This window comes from Gorilla gorilla, chromosome 4 (assembly GCF_029281585.2).
Source record: "Gorilla gorilla gorilla isolate KB3781 chromosome 4, NHGRI_mGorGor1-v2.1_pri, whole genome shotgun sequence".
Classification (NCBI taxonomy): domain Eukaryota; kingdom Metazoa; phylum Chordata; class Mammalia; order Primates; family Hominidae; genus Gorilla; species Gorilla gorilla.
Window position 1 is genome coordinate 183,496,856 of NC_073228.2, and position 16,403 is coordinate 183,513,258.

The following is a 16,403-nucleotide window of genomic DNA, read 5'->3' on the forward strand; positions in this document are numbered from 1 at the left end:
CTCAGATCAAGAAATAGAATAATACCAGAGCCACCCTCCCCCAGAGCACTAAGATCATCGCTATCCTGACTTCTCACCAGATGTTTCTTTGGCCTGTTTTAGAGCTTCGCAGAAACAGAATCGTGCCGTATGCATTCATTTGTGTCTGGCTGCTTCTGCTCAACATTATATTGCTGAGATTCACCAACTGTGCATGGCGGCTGTGAATCCATTTTCAGTGCTGTAAGAACTTTACTCTAAAATATACTGAGAGGTACTTATCCATTCTCCTGTTGGAAGTTGGGGCTATTGTGAAGGGTTGCTGGTATAAACATTCTAGCGCACGTCGCACGTCATTTGGTGAACACGTGCACAGTGCACAGTTCTTTTGGGTCTATGCACAGGAGTGGAATGTGGGGATCACAGGTGTGGTCTCCTTTAGTAGGTATTACCCAAGGGTTTTCCAAAGTAGTTGTGCTATTTTACATTCCCAATAGTATATGAAGTTTCAGTTACTCCACATTCTTGCCCAAACTTGGTATCAACAGTGTTTTTAATTTTAGCCATTCTGGTAGGTGTAATATTGATTTCTCACTGTGGTTTAAATTTGATGGCTTATGAGGCTGAGCATGTTTTAAATGCTTTTTGGCCATTTGGATGTTCATTTGCTCTTTCCTCTCCCTCCTTTCCTCCCTCCTCCCTCCTCCCTCCTCCCTCCCTCCTCCCTCCCCCCTCCTCCCTCCCTTTCTTCTTTCCCTTTTGTGTCCCTCTTCATTTCTTTCAGCCATTGTCCTATTGGTCTGCCAGCTTTTTTCTTAATTTTTTAAAAAATTTATTTTACTTTAGGCCAGGCGCGGTGGCTCATGCCTGTAATCCCAGCACTTTGGGAGGCCGAGGCAGGTGGATCACGAGATCAGGAGATCAAGACCATCCTGGCTAACACGGCGAAACCCCGTCTCTACTAAAAATACAAAAATTAGCTGGGCATGGTGGCATGTGCCTGTAGTCCCAGCTACTCGGGAGGCTGAGGCAGGAGAATGGCGTGAACCCAGGAGGCAGAGCTTCCAATGAGCTGAGATCACGCCACTGCAATCCACCTGGGCGACAGAGCGAGACTCCGTCTCAAAAAAAAATTTTTACTTTAAGTTCTGGGATACATGTACAGAACGTGCAGGTTTGTTACACAGGTAAACATGTGCCATGGTGGTTTGCTGCACTTATCAACCCATCACCTAGGTATTAAGCCCCGCATGCATTTTTATTAACTTACAGGAATTCTCTTTATACTCTACATGTGATTTATCTTTTCACCCTCCTCCATCCCCCACCTCTTTTTTTTAAGAGACAGTCTCGCCCTGTCACCCAGGCTGCAGTGCAGTGGCACAATCATGGCTCACTGCAGCCTCAGCCTCCCAGGCTCAAGTGTTCCTCCTGCCTCAGCCTCCCAAGTATCTGGGACCACAGGCATGCACCACCACGCCCAGCCAATTTTTCATTTTTTGTAGAGACGAGGTCTTGCTAAGCTGCTCAGGCCGTTCTCTAACTCCTGACCTCAAGTGATCCTCCCGCCTTGGCCTCCCAAAGTGCTGGGATACAGCGTGAGCCACCACACCCGGCCCCATCTTTTTACTCTCTTATTGATGAAAAAATTCTTAATTTTACTATCATCCAATGTATCAATCATTTTCTTTGGGGATAGTGTTTTGTCTTATTGAAGAAATTTTTACCTGCCTCCTAAGGAGCTTTACAAATCTCCACATGCCCACAAAGCCCCACTGTTCTAACGTCTATTTTGTGCTAGAAAATAAACGAGGCACTGTCCCAGAGGCTATGCCTATCTTGTGGGAAAACTGTCTTCATCATCATTTGCTAGGCCGGGAGATGATCAGAATGAGGACAATCTCCACGGCTCCCGGCATCTGAACCCTTCCTGCATTAGAGAGAGTGGGCCTGATGCCATCGTGGGCCCAGCCCCACCTGCACCCCACGGGGACAGGGCAAGAGGAATGGAGAAGGTGTGGTCTCCTTGGGCAGAGCCAGTCCAGAGATGCGGTTCTGCAAACAGAATGAGGGTACAGATGAGTCTGCCTGCATCGCCACGGGGCTCCGGGGGCTGCAGGAGGTGGGAGAGAAGCAGGTAGAGGAGGGATCCAGCAGGAAGAAGAGCAGAGCATTCTCCCTGGAAAGGGAGAAAGAAGGATGCACCTGGCCGGGCGTGGTGGCTCAGGCCTGTAATCCCAGCACTTTGGGAGACGGAGGCAGGCGGATCACGAGGTCAGGAGATGGAGACCATCCCGGGAGGCGGAGGTCCCAGGAGACTGGTGATACCCTGTCTCTACAACAAACATTAGCTGGGCATGATGAGAGGCATCTGTAATCCCAGCTACTCAGGAGGCTGAGGCATGAGAATCGCTTGAACCTGGGAGGCAGAGGTTGCGGTGAGCCAAGATCGTGCCACTGTACTCCAGCCTGGGTGACAGAGCGAGACGCTGTCTCAAAAAAAAAAAAAAAAAAAAAAGGTACGCACCTTTCATTTAACAGCTCAGTGTTCCAGTGACCGGAGGTGAGGTCGCAGCTGCTGGTCCCACAGAGCCTGTCTCTGGCGTTAGTTGTTTAGATGTCAGAATTGGTGAAAAGTTTGAGATTGTACCAGCTGGTCCAGGAAAGGTGATGGGGGAGCTATAAAGCTTGCAGCAGGGCAGTCAGGGGTGTCCAGTGCACAGGGGCTCCAGGGCACGTGAGCCACACTGTGCTTAGGGCCAGGCCTCCCAGGAGTGACCCAGACCAGCCTTTTCTTTCTCATTCTCTCACTCTCTGAATTCAAAAGCTTGAACATGCCACGAAAGGTCTACCCAATAAAAAGAAAGTATTTGCCTCCTGGGCTCAGAAATGGTATTAAGGAAATTGCAAATCTAGTGACTGTGACAGAGCAAATCAGTGGCTGCTTGGGATGGGGTGGGGTGGGAGGGGCTGTAGGGAGGGATTCCAAAGAATCACGAGGAAGCTCTGGGAGTCGTGATGCTCCTGGTCATGGTTTTGCAGGTGCGTACGTGTGTCAACATTGATCAAAAAAAAAATTGGTTTTTTTGAGATGGAGTTTCGCTCTTGTTGCCCAGGCTGGAGTGCAGTGGCACGATCTTGGCTCACTGCAACCTCCACCTCCTGGGTTCAAGTGATTCTCCTGCCTCAGCCTCCAGAGTAGCTGGGATTACAGGTGCCCGCCACCATGCCTGGCTAATTTTTTGTAGTTTTAGTAGAGGTGCGGTTTCACTGTGTTGGTCAGGCTGGTCTCGAACTCCTGACCTCAGGTGATTCAGCCACCTCGGCCTCCCAAAGTTCTGGGATTATGGCGTGAGCCACCACGCCTGGCCTTGTTCTCTTGTATGTCAGTTACCCCTCCATGAGGCTGCTAAACATCTTCCCAGCACACACACACACAGACACACACCTGCACGCCCTCACGCAGTTTGCAAGGCGGTGGTTCAAGTTACACACTAATCCCTCAAGCGTGCTCATCTCACTCTCCGAACCTGCCCTCTTGCAGGGTCCATGGTTCTCCCAAGTGTCCTGGTCACAAGGCAGCTGGATCGACACTCAGAGATATAGAGCAGAGCAGAGTGTGGTCCCTGAATCTATCTCGCCCCCACAATCTTTACACACAGAGACCTTCCCAGGAGCTGTGACTTGAACTTCACAGTCTGCAGGGTTCACCCAGGAGCCGTGTCCTCCTCACAGGCAATGGGATCTCCTCCTCTCTCCACCTGTGTGGGAAGATTGGAAACAAAAAATAGAGAACGTGGGAGGTAAAACACTAAGGGGAAGGGCCACAGCTGAGCATCCCCAGGACAGAGGAAAACTCTGAAGGGATGGATGGGCCACACCTGAGCATCCTCAGGACAGAGGGAAACACTGAGGGGGTGGATGGACCACACCTGAGTGACCCCAGGACAGAGGGAAACACTGACAGGATGGATGGGCCACACCTGAGCATCCTCAGGACAGAGGGAAACACTGAGGGGATGGATGGGCCACACCTGAGCACCCTCAGGACAGAGGAAAACACCGAGGGGGTGGATGGACCACACCTGAGCATCCTCAGGACAGAGGGAAACACCGAGGGGGTGGATGGGCCACACCTGAGCACCCTCAGGACAGAGGAAAACACCGAGGGGGTGGATGGGCCACACCTGAGCACCCTCAGGACAGAGGAAAACACCGAGGGGGTGGATGGGCCACACCTGAGCACCCTCAGGACAGAGGAAAACACTGAGGGGGTGGATGGACCACACCTGAGCATCCTCAGGACAGAGGGAAACACTGAGTGGGTGGATGGGCCACACCTGAGTGACCTCAGGACCGAGGAAAACACTGAGGGGGTGGATGGGCCACACCTGAGCATCCTCAGGACCGAGGAAAACACTGAGGGGATGGATGGACCACACCTGAAGGCCCCCGGACAGAGTGAAGGACAGCTGCTGTTGGGATGATAATTCCACATCTTTGGAGAACAAGAATTCCAGGTAGTTTTCTTCTCTCCAAACAGCATGGTTATGAACTAGCTCTCACTCCAGGAGGCTTTAAGGCTCCATATAATATCTGTGGTAATAAAGAAAAACAGGCCAGGTGCCACGTCTCACACCTGTAGTCCCAGCACTTCGGGAGGCCAAGGTGGAAGGACCACTGAGGCCAGGAGTCTGAGACCAGCCTGGGCAACGTAACAGAAGCCCATCTCTATAAATAATTTCAAAAACGTAAAAAGAAAAGAAAAACAAATAGTGGTAACTGTCACAACTAACATATAGTTACAAACAAAAATTTACACCAAGGTGAAAAAAATCAACTTTTTTTTTTTTTTTTTTTTTTTTTTTTTACCAAAATGATGCCTCAGTCTAGGAAGAGGTGCTTCCTCTCTGGAAGCAGCTAAACACCTGAGCTGCTGTCCACAGGCGGACGGACTCTCCAGGAGCCCCCAGTGGGCCTCGGCTCCTCCACGTCAGCTCCTCTCTTGTCCCTCTGCTGGTCCACGGGGGCCGCTGCAGCTGGCCAGGTCTCCTGGGAGTCAGAGGGGGCCATGGGTTCCACCCCAGGGCCCACCTCATCAGCACAGTGCTCTCACCATCTGAGCACCAGCCCAGAGGAAAAGGAGAAAGAAAGGGTGATGCTGATCCCCCAAGCAAAATGGAAACCCCTCCACCTCCCACCCTCAAAAGCACCCAACAACGGGCCCTGGGCACTGAGGGCCTCACGGGGAGCTGTTTGCATCACGGTGAAATCTACAAAGTTCCCATGGCATGTGAGTGGACGCTTCCTCAAGACGGGAATGTCTGCCTGCCCCAAGGAAGGCTGCAATAATGTTGAGATCTTTGAATAGGAGCAAGGGATCAAGGCCGATGGCCTCTCTGAGGGCCTCAGTTTCCATCCACGTGGGCAAGCTCCCCTTTGGGAATCTGGGTTATGGTTCCCGAGATGGGGACAAGAGACATCCGCTGACGGCTATATTTACAAAAATCCATCAAGTCGACACGCTTGTGAGAGTCAAAGCAGTACAGTAACTCACTGGAAAAGTGAAAATTTCTCATCTTCACACCCACAGAGATAATGGGGGCGGGGTGGGGGCAAGCCGAACGCATGCGTGTGCTCTGTGCACTCACCGCCGCCCGTCTCCGCGGCTGTCTGGCTCCTGATTTGCATAGTGAGAGGCAGACACCAGGCTTGAATCAGGAGGGGCAGCGCCTTGTCCCAGTGAGTTTGGGTCTTGAGACAGTGAGTAGCAAGGGTGTAGAGAGGAAGGGATTTATCGACAAAGTTGTCTGACTTTGATTCTTGAGCTCAATAGGGAGAGTTTGAATAAAAAGGAACACCGATACTAACACACATGTTAAATAGACGAACTGCTTCTAATATTTGATAGGCAATAAATGTCGCATTTGTTTATACTTCTAAGCAAAGTCAAGTCTCGTTCTCAGTTGCTCATTTTCAGAGAGTGAGAAAGTCCAAGATCTCGTGGGTCCCTCCCCTTCCTCGGGTTATGGACACCAGGGCCCTGGGGACTGCAAGCTGGGGAGGTCTCCCAGGAGTCAGAGGGGGACATGGAGGAGAGCGGAGGAGAGAATGCTGTTCTAGGGTGTGATTAGGTGGCTGTCAGATCCCTGCTCCTACATTCAGTAGGGAGTGACCTTCGGAAAATTATGTAGCCTCCCTAAGTCTCAGTTTTCTCACCTGAAAAATGGAGCTGATGGTAATACTCCTCATCCAGGAGAACAGTATGTGTTGACCATCCTTGTGGCATTCTTTTTAAGAGCTGCACAGCACTCCATTGTATGGGCATTAAATCATTTATTTATTGTGTGCAACCTCTGCCTCCCAGGTTCAAGCGATTCTCCAGCCTCAGCCCCCTGAGTAGCTGGGATTACAGGTGACCACCACCATGCCTGGCTAAATTTTGTATTTTTAGTAGAGATGGGGTTTCACCATGTTGGCCAGGCTGGTCTTGAACTCCTGACTTCTGGTGATCTGCCCACCTCAGTCTCCCAAAGTGCTTGGATTACAGGCCTGAGCCACCACTCCCGGCCCATAGACCTAAATATAAAACACATTTGTTGAACACCATGAAACCAGCAGCTTTGCTGTCACCACCAGAGGGACTCACATGATTTGGAGAATTTTCAAATAGGGATATTGATGCAAACAAACAGGAAGGACCAGTAGCTCTGCTCGTCTCCTCAGAGACCAGAACCTGCCCAAACCACCCAGCATCACTGACTGATGACGGTGCCTGAGCTCATGTGAAGGAAGACACAGCGAGGAGAGATGCCTGTGGAAAGCAGATGGCCTGAGCTCTGTGTGCACGCCCTAGTCCACGGGTAGATCCATCAGCAACAGTGGAAGCCTCACCGACTCAAGGTGTTAGCGTACAAATTCAGACAACTGTTGGCAGAATACCAAGCACGCAGATAAAGGAGTGGTTCCTGGAAAGCCATGCATAAGAAACAAACAAAAAATGAGCAGAGACGGCTCCGGCTACACGCTGCTCACAGAATTTACAAATTTAGTGCAGGCTGATTACAAACAAACGAACAAACAGTAACAACTCTCAGCAGAAAAGAATCAGAATCCAGAGTTGAAGAGTCTATAACCTAAAGTATCCAGTGTTCAATGATAAGTTACAAGACAAAAAGAAACAGGCAAGTGTGGGGGGAAACTGTCTTTGTGTCCCCAGATGTCAGACTTAGCAAACAAAGACTTCTAAGCAGTTACTTATGTTAAAAGAACTTAAAAAGGGCCAGGCACAGTGGCTCACGCCTGTAATCCCAGCACTTTGGGAGGCCGTGGAGGGCAAATCACCTGAGGTTACAGGTGCATGCCTGTAATCCCAGCTACTTAGGAGACTGAGGCAGGAGAATCGCTTGAACCTGGGAGGCAGAGGTTGCAGTGAGCCGAGATCACGCCATTGCACTCCATCCTGGGCAACAAGAGCGAAACTCTGTCTCAAACAAAAAAGAAAAAGAAAAATGACTTATGAAACGTCAAGCACAACATATGTAGAATGAGAGTCTCAGAAAGAAAGAAAAGGGGAAAGAAACAATTATTTATGGAAATAATGGCTGAAAACTTACCAAATTTGATATAAAACATTAATCTATAGAATCAATGTTTACTTTCAGTAAAATAAATACCAATATATCCACTCCTACACACCTTGTGTCAAGCTACCAAAACACAAAGAGCAAATATTGAAAACAGTAAGACAAAAACTTCTCCTCATGTACAAAAGCACCACGATAAAATTAGCCACTGATTTCTGATCAGAAACAATGGTGAGACCATGCACGGCAGCTCACGCCTGTAATCCCAGCACTTTGAGAGGCCAAGGCAGGTGGAATACCTGAGGTCAGGAGTTCGAGACCAGCTTGGCCAACATGGTGAAACCCCATCTCTACTAAAAATACAAAAATTAGACCAGGCGCGGTGGCTCCCGCCTGTAATCCCAGAGCTTTGGGAGGCCGAGGTGGGTAGATCACGAGGTCAGGAGATCAAGACCATCCTTGCTAACACAGTGAAACTCCATCTCTACTAAAAATAGAAAAGATTAGCCAGGCGTGGTGGCAGGCGCCTGTAGTCCCACCTACTTGGGAGGCTGAGGCAGGAGAATGGCATGAACCCGGGAGGTGGAGGTTGCAGTGAGCCAAGATCTTGCCACTGCACTCCAGCCTGGGTGACAGAGTGAGACTCCGTCTCAAAAAAAGAAAAAATTAGCTAGGCATGTTGGTGCACACCTGTAATCCCAGCTACTTGAAGGCTAAGGCCAGAGAATCGCTTGAACCTGGGAGGCAGAGTTTGCAGTGGGCTGAGATCACACCACTGCACTCCAGCCTGGGCAACAAACAGAGGGAGATTCTGTCTCAAAAAGAAAGAAAGAAAGAGAGAAAGAGAGAGAGAGAGAGAGAAAGAAAGAAAGAAAGAAAGAAAGAAAGAAAGAAAGAAAGAAAGAGAGAGAAAGAAAGAAAGAAAGAAACAATGATGGGAAGGCAATGGGATGGCATAGTCAAAGAATGAAAGAAAAAAATTGTCAACTAAAAATGCCATGTCCCGCAAATCTATCTTTTAAAAATAAAGATATTCCCCAATAAACAAAGACAGAAAATTTGCTGCCAGCACTCCTACCTTATAAGAAATACTAAAAGAAAGCTTCTGAACTGAAAGAAAGGCTTGATTCTTCTATTTGAAAATACTGAATTGATTTGTCACAGGGTATGTGTGTATATGTGTGTGTGTGTATGTGTGTGTGTGTATGCCAAATATTCCAAAATTTCTCATGCACTTTAACTTTTATTGATTTTAGAAGCAAAAATATTGCAAATATATAAAAATATTCTTTGAAGGTTTAATTAGTTCAATTTTTATACTTTTTTAGTCCTATGAATTTTAATAATAAATAATTGATTTAATTTTTGATTAAGTCTAGCTGAAGACAGTAAAGATTAATTGAAGCAAAAATTATAAAAATTTATTCAAAACTCACAATGATAAACAAGTATAAAAATGTAAGCTCTATGTCTGAGTTGATGCAAGGCAAGAACATATTGTGTGGGGAAGTTAGAATTGCAGGCAGAGGAGACCCTGGAGCAATAATCCCTGGAAATAACAGGAATTTCGGGGACAAATCCAGATCCTCAAAAACTGTGAAACTGAGAGAGTCTGAGCAGAGATCTCCAGTGAACCAGGTACCATCTGTGTGCCAGGGTGAGAGGACGGAAAACGGGCCAGGTCTGTCTCTGACAGGTTGAGCAGGTGGAGTGGGAAGGAGGGATCCGGAAGGCCAGGAGGGTGGAGGGAACTGCAGGGGTGGGTGGTGGTGGGCGGGGCTGGGCTTTAGCCTCCTCCTCCCACTGCCCACCCCACCCTTAGGAGCCCTTTGTGAGGGGAGGCCCCAGCTCTGTGATGTGGGCCTGGGCCCCAATAACTAGTCCCAGAGGGGATGCCCAGGGCTAAGTTGCCTGAGGACAGCAGTGCAGTTGACATGGATATTCTCTTTCCTCTGGACAGTGTTATTGAGACAGAGCTGTGCCCCAGCCCCATTCCCCAGATCATCCATTTCGTCCTCTTCGTTGTGTTCAGCCTGGTGATCCTGATCATCTTACGCCCCTACATTCCCAGGGAGCCGTCCTCAGTGCCTCCCAGAGAGGAGGACAGCGAGAATGTAAGGAGCCCTCAGCCCACACCCAGCAGAGAATGCTTCTATTTTTCCTGCTCTCTTTTCCACTTTTCCACATCAACCAGAGGCGCTCCTGTGATGGGAACTCTCATCATCCCTCTAGGGACAGCAGGGCAGGCAGGGGTTGGAGTGGGCATAGGATTTCCATCCCAAGCTCCCAGACCATCTGTGGGGGTGCACGGGAGGCATCAGAGCAAAAACAAACCCCAGGACTCAGCGGCGAGGACCCGGTCATGAGAGGGGTGAGGTCTCTGTGGAAGGACAGGCCCTGAGGCCGGGCTCATCAGCCACCTTCCTGGGCAGGTGCCTCGGGGCCCAGCCTCTGTGTGAGGTGCTCTGGGGGCTGTGCTGAGCCCCTGAGAGCCTCCCACCTGAGACTGGAGTCGCCTCTGGCCTCCTCGGAAGCAGAATCCTCCCTGCCAGCTCAGAGGCACCTGCAGACCCAAGAGTGTGTTTCCCAAGCAGCGGAACAGGGACTGAGGATGCCCAGGGCAGGCCTCACATAGAAAACCCCTCCGTGCTTTTCAAAGAAGGAAACCAGAAAAGGTTATTATGTACTTTAGAAACCAGTGAAAGAGAAGCACACAGGGCTCCATGAGCTGGGCGGAGAAAGTGTGTCATTCACGAGCACTGTGGGTCTGCACCTGTGGGGACAGGAGACTGAGACCCGGCCTGCACCCTCACTCTTTCTTGTCTCTCAGGATCAAGATGAAGTGGGGGAATGGCTCAGGATTGGAAATAAATATATCACTTTGAAAGGTAAGGCTCTGAGGGTCCCAGAAACCCCCAGAGATGACAGCTTCACCTGTCCCTAGGAACAAGCACCAAGTCTCCTAGGAAGTCATCTGCAGAGGCCTGATGGGGAAGCTCCTGGTAGGGCAGTTGGAACCCAGGATCCATCTCCAATTCCCTGCTGGGATGAAGCCATGGGGTCCAGGGAGCGGGTGTTGCCCAGGAGGGGACCAGTGACCACCTGGACGTGCAGGAGGGGATGCAGGTCTATGTGGGCAGCTGTTTAACATGGCTGAGTCCTCTTTGAGACTGCCCCTGTCATCTCTCCCCAGGAGGTGGTCGTGACCCCCATGATGGGGCGTGTCAGGAAGCACTTTGGAGATGACAAAGTGCCGCCCACCGGGCACCTGGCTATCACTCTTGGGGCCCTGTGGCCTTGGACAGGGATGCTGGGGCTCCAGGGTCTAATCCCCAATCCCAGGGTCTCCCCTAAGGGCACACGCACTCGGCCTCCTATAAGTCCCAGTTCCCTCCCTCGCCACCATAACCCATCTCCTGCTTTCCAGACTGCAGAATTCTCTTGAAAGAACTGGAGAACCTTGAGGTCTACACTTTCCTGCTGGAAAAGTGAGGCTCTTCCCCTTCTCTCCCGTGTCCTCCTTCCTACCAGGGCCTAGGATGCCACCCCAGGGCCTGGGGCTGATCTGGGAGGGGAGATCACAGCCGTGATGTCACTAAAGCCCTGGGCAGGGGTAGGCAGAGCTTTGTGAAGTCAGCAGGGGGGCCCTGGAGGTCCACAGGTGCCCAGTGCTCCCGGCTGCAGCCTGTGCCTCCTGTCTCCTGCAGGCACCTGAAGAAGCTCTCTAGGGAGGGCAGCTCCCATCACCTTCCACGCCAAGTCCGCCCAGGGCCAGTGTACAAACGAGCACCTGCTAGGAACAATCGGCCACGTGGGGCGCGTGGGAAACCTTCTCCCACCAGCTTCCATGTGTCCCCACGGGCTCCCCTGGCTCCTCTGGCCTCCATGCCGTCATCAGTCCCGAAGACCTCCGTAGAGTCCCTTGGGTCTCCATCATCCCTGAGCTCCTCCAAGCCACGAGAGCCTCTGTGTCCCCTGAAGCACCCTTCACACCGGCCACCTGCGAGCACCCTATCACACCCGACCACCTCCACAGAATCCTTGGGGTACCTGTCATCCCTCAGCTCCTCCCAGTCACCAGAGCCTTTGCATCCCCTGAAGCACCCTTCACACAAGCCACGTGGGCGTTCCCCTCCCCGACGACGGAATCCTGGCTGGGTGTCCTGGTCCGGCTCCACGCAGGCTGATTCCAAAACTGACGCCATAATATGCCCAATGTGCAAGGCCCCTGAGCGCTCCTGTCTACACACCTGGTGGGTGCCTTCTAGCCCTCGAGTGATCCGAGGCGTTGGTCACCACAGTGATCCCAATCTGGGCCTCTCCTGGAGGCAGGAGGCTGCTAGAGCCTGGTGCCACTGCACCTCCTCACAGTTCCCATTCGAGCACCCTAATCTTCCCACCCACCTACCAAAGGCTTCCTTCTAGGGAGACCCCACATGCAGGCACATGGAGGCAGGGCTCACACTGGCCTCCAGGGCTGTGCAACTGGCACATTATTTTGCACATAACTTGGCTCAGGTTTGTGAGGTCTGATTTTTAAAATGAAGCAACAATCACATAAAGATTTTCAAACAAATAAGTCAAATGTATGGCAGTATTTCTATTTTATCCTATGGCAAAATAATTCTTCCTAATTTTAATATTATTTTGTTCCTTAAAATTTAATACCTTCAAATGATATTACCTATGTTTCCAGGATTTGACAAAGTCTTAATGTTCAGCCAACATGGCTTAAGCTGATGAACTACTTAAAAGGATTCTTTTCTTTTTTTTTTTTTTTTTGAGACAGAGTCTCGCTCTGTCACCCAGGCCGGAGTGCAGTGGCACGATCTCGGCTCACTGCAACCTCCACCTCCTGGGTTCAAGCGATTCTCCTGCCTCAGCCTCCCGAGTAGCTGGGATTACAGACATGCACCACCACAGCTGGCTAATTTTTGTATTTTTAGTAGAGACGGGGTTTCACCATGTTGGCCAGGCTGGTCTCGAACTCCTGGCCGCAGGTGATCCACTCCCCTTGGTCTCCCAAAGTGCTGGGATTAGAGGCGTGAGCCACCAAGTCCAGCCGGAGGATTCATTGTTTAAATAATTCTAAGAAATGCACATTTTCCAAGACTCAGGAGGTCAGGCTTCATTTTATATTCAGTAAAGGGTTAAAAAAGGACGTGATGCTCCAAATAAACTGAAATCTTACACAGTTTCTCACGGAATGTATGCCTGAGACAGACACACAGCCATTCCAACTGCTGGGAAGAGGCGTCTTATCATCCGAATTGAAGAAAGTGTCCATTTAGTCAACATGTGTATTAGAATCATGAAAGGCCTCACTACTTATATGCCCAGCACTTTGTAAAGGGTGCACTTTGGTTAGACTGTGTATTTCTTACTGCTCATAAGTAACACATTGTCATTGGCTTGTTAAAGTCTGCTTTAATATCATCTGTCAAGCATGTGTCACTGGTGAAGTCTCTCAGATTATCCCTCAGGGTGAAAGCATCACACTCCTTTCTTCAAAAGGAGCAAAGTCAACACGAGGGCCCTTGCAGCCAATTTGTTCCAACAAGAACTTCCCTCCTATTCCTTATAATTACAAATTTATACCTATTATATTTTCTGTTTTACTCCCTTCAGTGTCATTGAATCTCAAAATGATGAAACACGGTCATGAGGATCCTCTAGTACACCACTGGCTTATATTCTTTTTATAGTGCACCAGATGTTTAACCATCAGAACAATGGACCAATTAGGAAAGATTTCCATATAGAAAATACATTGCAGGGTACTGTACCCTTTTTAAACTGACTTTTAATACAGGTTTAAACTAAATGATCATGTCTTTTGACTTAAAGTTGTTTGGGGTAGCCACAATGTCTGAAAACAGACTACTGTCCATAATAAATAGTTTATTGTTATGACATGTTTAATGTGCTGCCCCTCACTAGGAATTCTTAGTTCAATAGGTTGTGCAAAACTGCAATGCATGATGTGCCTTAAAGCAACGTTCCCATCATCTGCTGCACCTGCGTCCACCATACATTGCTGCACCTGCGTCCACCATACATTGCTGCAGATGATTTATGTGTCCAACGTCCAGGGTGTAAACTTATGCCTTTACCCCAGAAGAACTAACAAGTGGGTTCAATCTATTAGAAAAATACTGTCAATATTTCCAGACTTCTTTATTTTTGGAGACAGGGTCTCACACCCAGGCTGGAGTGCAGTGGCACGTCACGGCTCATCATAGCCTTGAACTCCTGGGCTCAAACGATCCTCCTGCGTCAGTCTCCCGAGTAGCTGGGACCAACAGGTATGTGCCACCATGCCTGGCTAATTGCTTTTTTTTTTTTTTTTTTTTTTGGTGGAGATTGTGTTGCCTAGGCTGGTCTTGAACTCCTGGCCTCAAGTGATCCTCCCACCTCAGCCTCCCAGAGTGTGGGATTACAGGCATAAGCCACCATGTCTGGCCTTGGTTTTGAAATTGATTTTTATTTAAAATAGGTTTCACACTGATTTCAATAAATCAGGCACTCCAGAACACAATGTATAGGGTGGCAATTATATGTTGACTTCTTAATACTCCAAGAGATAAAGATCTTTTCCAAATAAGCAAAAAAAGTAGTCATTGTGCAATATTAGCCTCTAAGAGCAATTTCCCTTTATAGACTACAATATTACTGACAGTTTCATGCACTTTTGCTTTATAAAGAACTCCACAGGAAGAAATTTCCCCAGTCTTTCCTGGTAGACACAGCTACATTTTCTGTCACACACAAACCATTGTCACAGTACAGCATGTCCAGATCCAAAGAATCAAGGGGTTTCACAATTGCTTTCCCAATGTATGCCATGAGGTTGGTCAGATTTGAAACCATTCCCGTGACAGGATCAATCTTTATAATTGTGTCCCTGCCATATGGATGGTTTGCATTTCTCAAACGGGAGTGTCCTGGGTTACTCAGAGGTGTGCCATGGAGCCCTCGCTTGGCCGTTTTATAATAACCAGAACAGCCCATTTCCCCATGGACACACATTCCAAGCTCTCCACAGCCCAGTACCACCGTTATGCAAAGGATATGGATGGAACTCACATTCAGAAAGCTAGAAAATAAGGCTGTGCCAGGCACAGTAGATGAGCAATGAGAAGATGCCAATGTCTTTTCTAGAAGCATGAGTGATCCAGCTCTTTGGTTCTGAGCATTTCTGTGCTTTAGCGTTTCTCTCCCTCATTCACAGTAAAGACATCTGCAGCTCTTCCCTCCTGAGATAAGAAACTGGAACAGCCACCACCTGCTCCCTGATGTTTTCACCACCTCTGCCACTTGTTAGAACGACCACTTAGCCAGACATCTCGGCGCAGGGATCCCCCTTAAACTGCAGAAGCTAGACCAGCCCACCACCCTTTCTTTTTATTCCTGCCATAATCTGATGCTAGTAACACTCTGCCTACCTACTTCCAATGGTAACAAATATTTTGTAGAATGTGCAAGTTTATTTTGTAGATTGTGGTCCCTGGAGTGAGAGAAACTCTCCACCTACCAGACCTGTGACTTAGGTAAGTCACTCTGTGTCTCCAAACTTAATTTCCTTGATGTGGAAAATGGGGATAGAAGTTAATAACATTGCAGGAAAGGGGACATGAGTTATAATATAAAACTCTTTGCATGGTTCCTATTGGATAATTTTGCTATTATTATTGCTTGTATTTTTGTCACATTATAACCAACTTAGTTTTACTTGTTAAAGTACACACAATTGGGTTTTTTTAAAAGAATTAATCAATTTAATTTACTAGCACAAAAGCTAGTGTTAAAAATAGGTGTTAAAAACTGAGTCCCGGCAGGGCACCATGGCTCACGCCTGTAATCCCAGCACTTCGGGAGGTCCAGGCTGGCAGATCACTTGAGGTCAGGAGTTTGAGACCAGCCTGGCCAACATGGTGAAACCCCATTTCTACTAAAAATACAAGAAATAGCCGGGCGTGGTGGCTCGTGCCTGTAGTCCCAGCTACTCAGGAGGCTGAGACAGGAAAACTGCTTGAACCGGGAGGCAGAGGGTGCAGTGAGCCGAGATGGTGCCACTGCACTCCAGCCTGGGCAACAGAGTGAGACTCTGTTTTAAAAAAAAAAAAGAAAAAAAAAAGTGAGTCCCATCTGATAAACCGAATATTTAAGTAAATTTCAAATATTTTTTTGCCCCATGATATTTAGGGGTTTCTACTAATTGACTTTGATGTTCAAGGGCTGTTTTGTGATCCCAAAGCCATTGCCACTTTTACTTTGAACAAGCTGGACTCATGGGGTACTCCAGAGCCAACTCTGTTTTCTCCACGCAGCCTGCTCCTTGCTGCTGGTTCTGAGTCCCTGAATGAAATCCGGGATCTTCATGACTTACCTACTTACATTCAGGAAAATAAAAAAATAAAAAAATCCTCCAGTCATCTCCAATAACAAGAAGAGGTCTGATTTCAGTCATTAAACTATGCAGTGTGATGTCATAGCCAAATGGCCACACCGCACTGGAGAGCCAAGTTTTCTCTCCTAGAACAGCCTGCCTGGGCACGGGCCATCATGCCCGGCTACTTTTTGTATTTTTAGTAGAGACAGGCTTTCACCATGCTGGCCAGGCTGGTCTCGAACTCCTGACCTCACGATCCGCCCGCCTCGGCCTCCCAAAGTGCTGGGATTACAGGCGTGAGCCATTGTGCCGGGCCACTTTTCTTTCTTTCTTTTTTTTTTTTTTTTTTTTTTTTTGAGACAGAGTCTCGCTCTGTCGCCCAGGCTGGAGTGCAGTGGCGCGATCTCGGCTCACTGCAAGCTCCGCCTCCCAGGTTCACACCATTC

General features: G+C 48.7%; 1 protein-coding gene and 1 pseudogene across 1 annotated transcript; one reads left to right on the forward strand and one right to left on the reverse strand.

Moving 5' to 3' along the window:
- Window positions 1–2,202: 2,202 nt before the first annotated feature.
- On the reverse strand, window positions 2,203–5,052 carry LOC115933052 (uncharacterized; annotated as a pseudogene).
- Window positions 5,053–9,442: 4,390 nt separating this feature from the next.
- On the forward strand, window positions 9,443–12,144 carry LOC101143959 (uncharacterized protein C5orf60). The gene is made up of 4 exons (XM_031006816.3): window positions 9,443–9,679; window positions 10,396–10,453; window positions 10,993–11,053; window positions 11,273–12,144. Exons 1-4 carry the CDS (start codon window positions 9,458–9,460, stop codon window positions 11,988–11,990), a joined length of 1,059 nt encoding a protein of 352 aa, XP_030862676.3. The 5' UTR covers window positions 9,443–9,457; the 3' UTR covers window positions 11,991–12,144.
- The last annotated feature ends 4,259 nt before the right edge of the window (window positions 12,145–16,403 follow it).

Excerpts from the sequence above, each read along its gene's own strand:
- LOC101143959 (XM_031006816.3), top strand. The coding sequence starts at position 9,458 with ATGCCCAGGGCTAAGTTGCCTGAGGACAGCAGTGCAGTTGACATGGAT. Across the intron at positions 10,454-10,992 it reads TAAATATATCACTTTGAAAG|ACTGCAGAATTCTCTTGAAA; the intron begins GTAAGGCTCTGA and ends CCTGCTTTCCAG. Across the intron at positions 11,054-11,272 it reads TACACTTTCCTGCTGGAAAA|GCACCTGAAGAAGCTCTCTA; the intron begins GTGAGGCTCTTC and ends TGTCTCCTGCAG.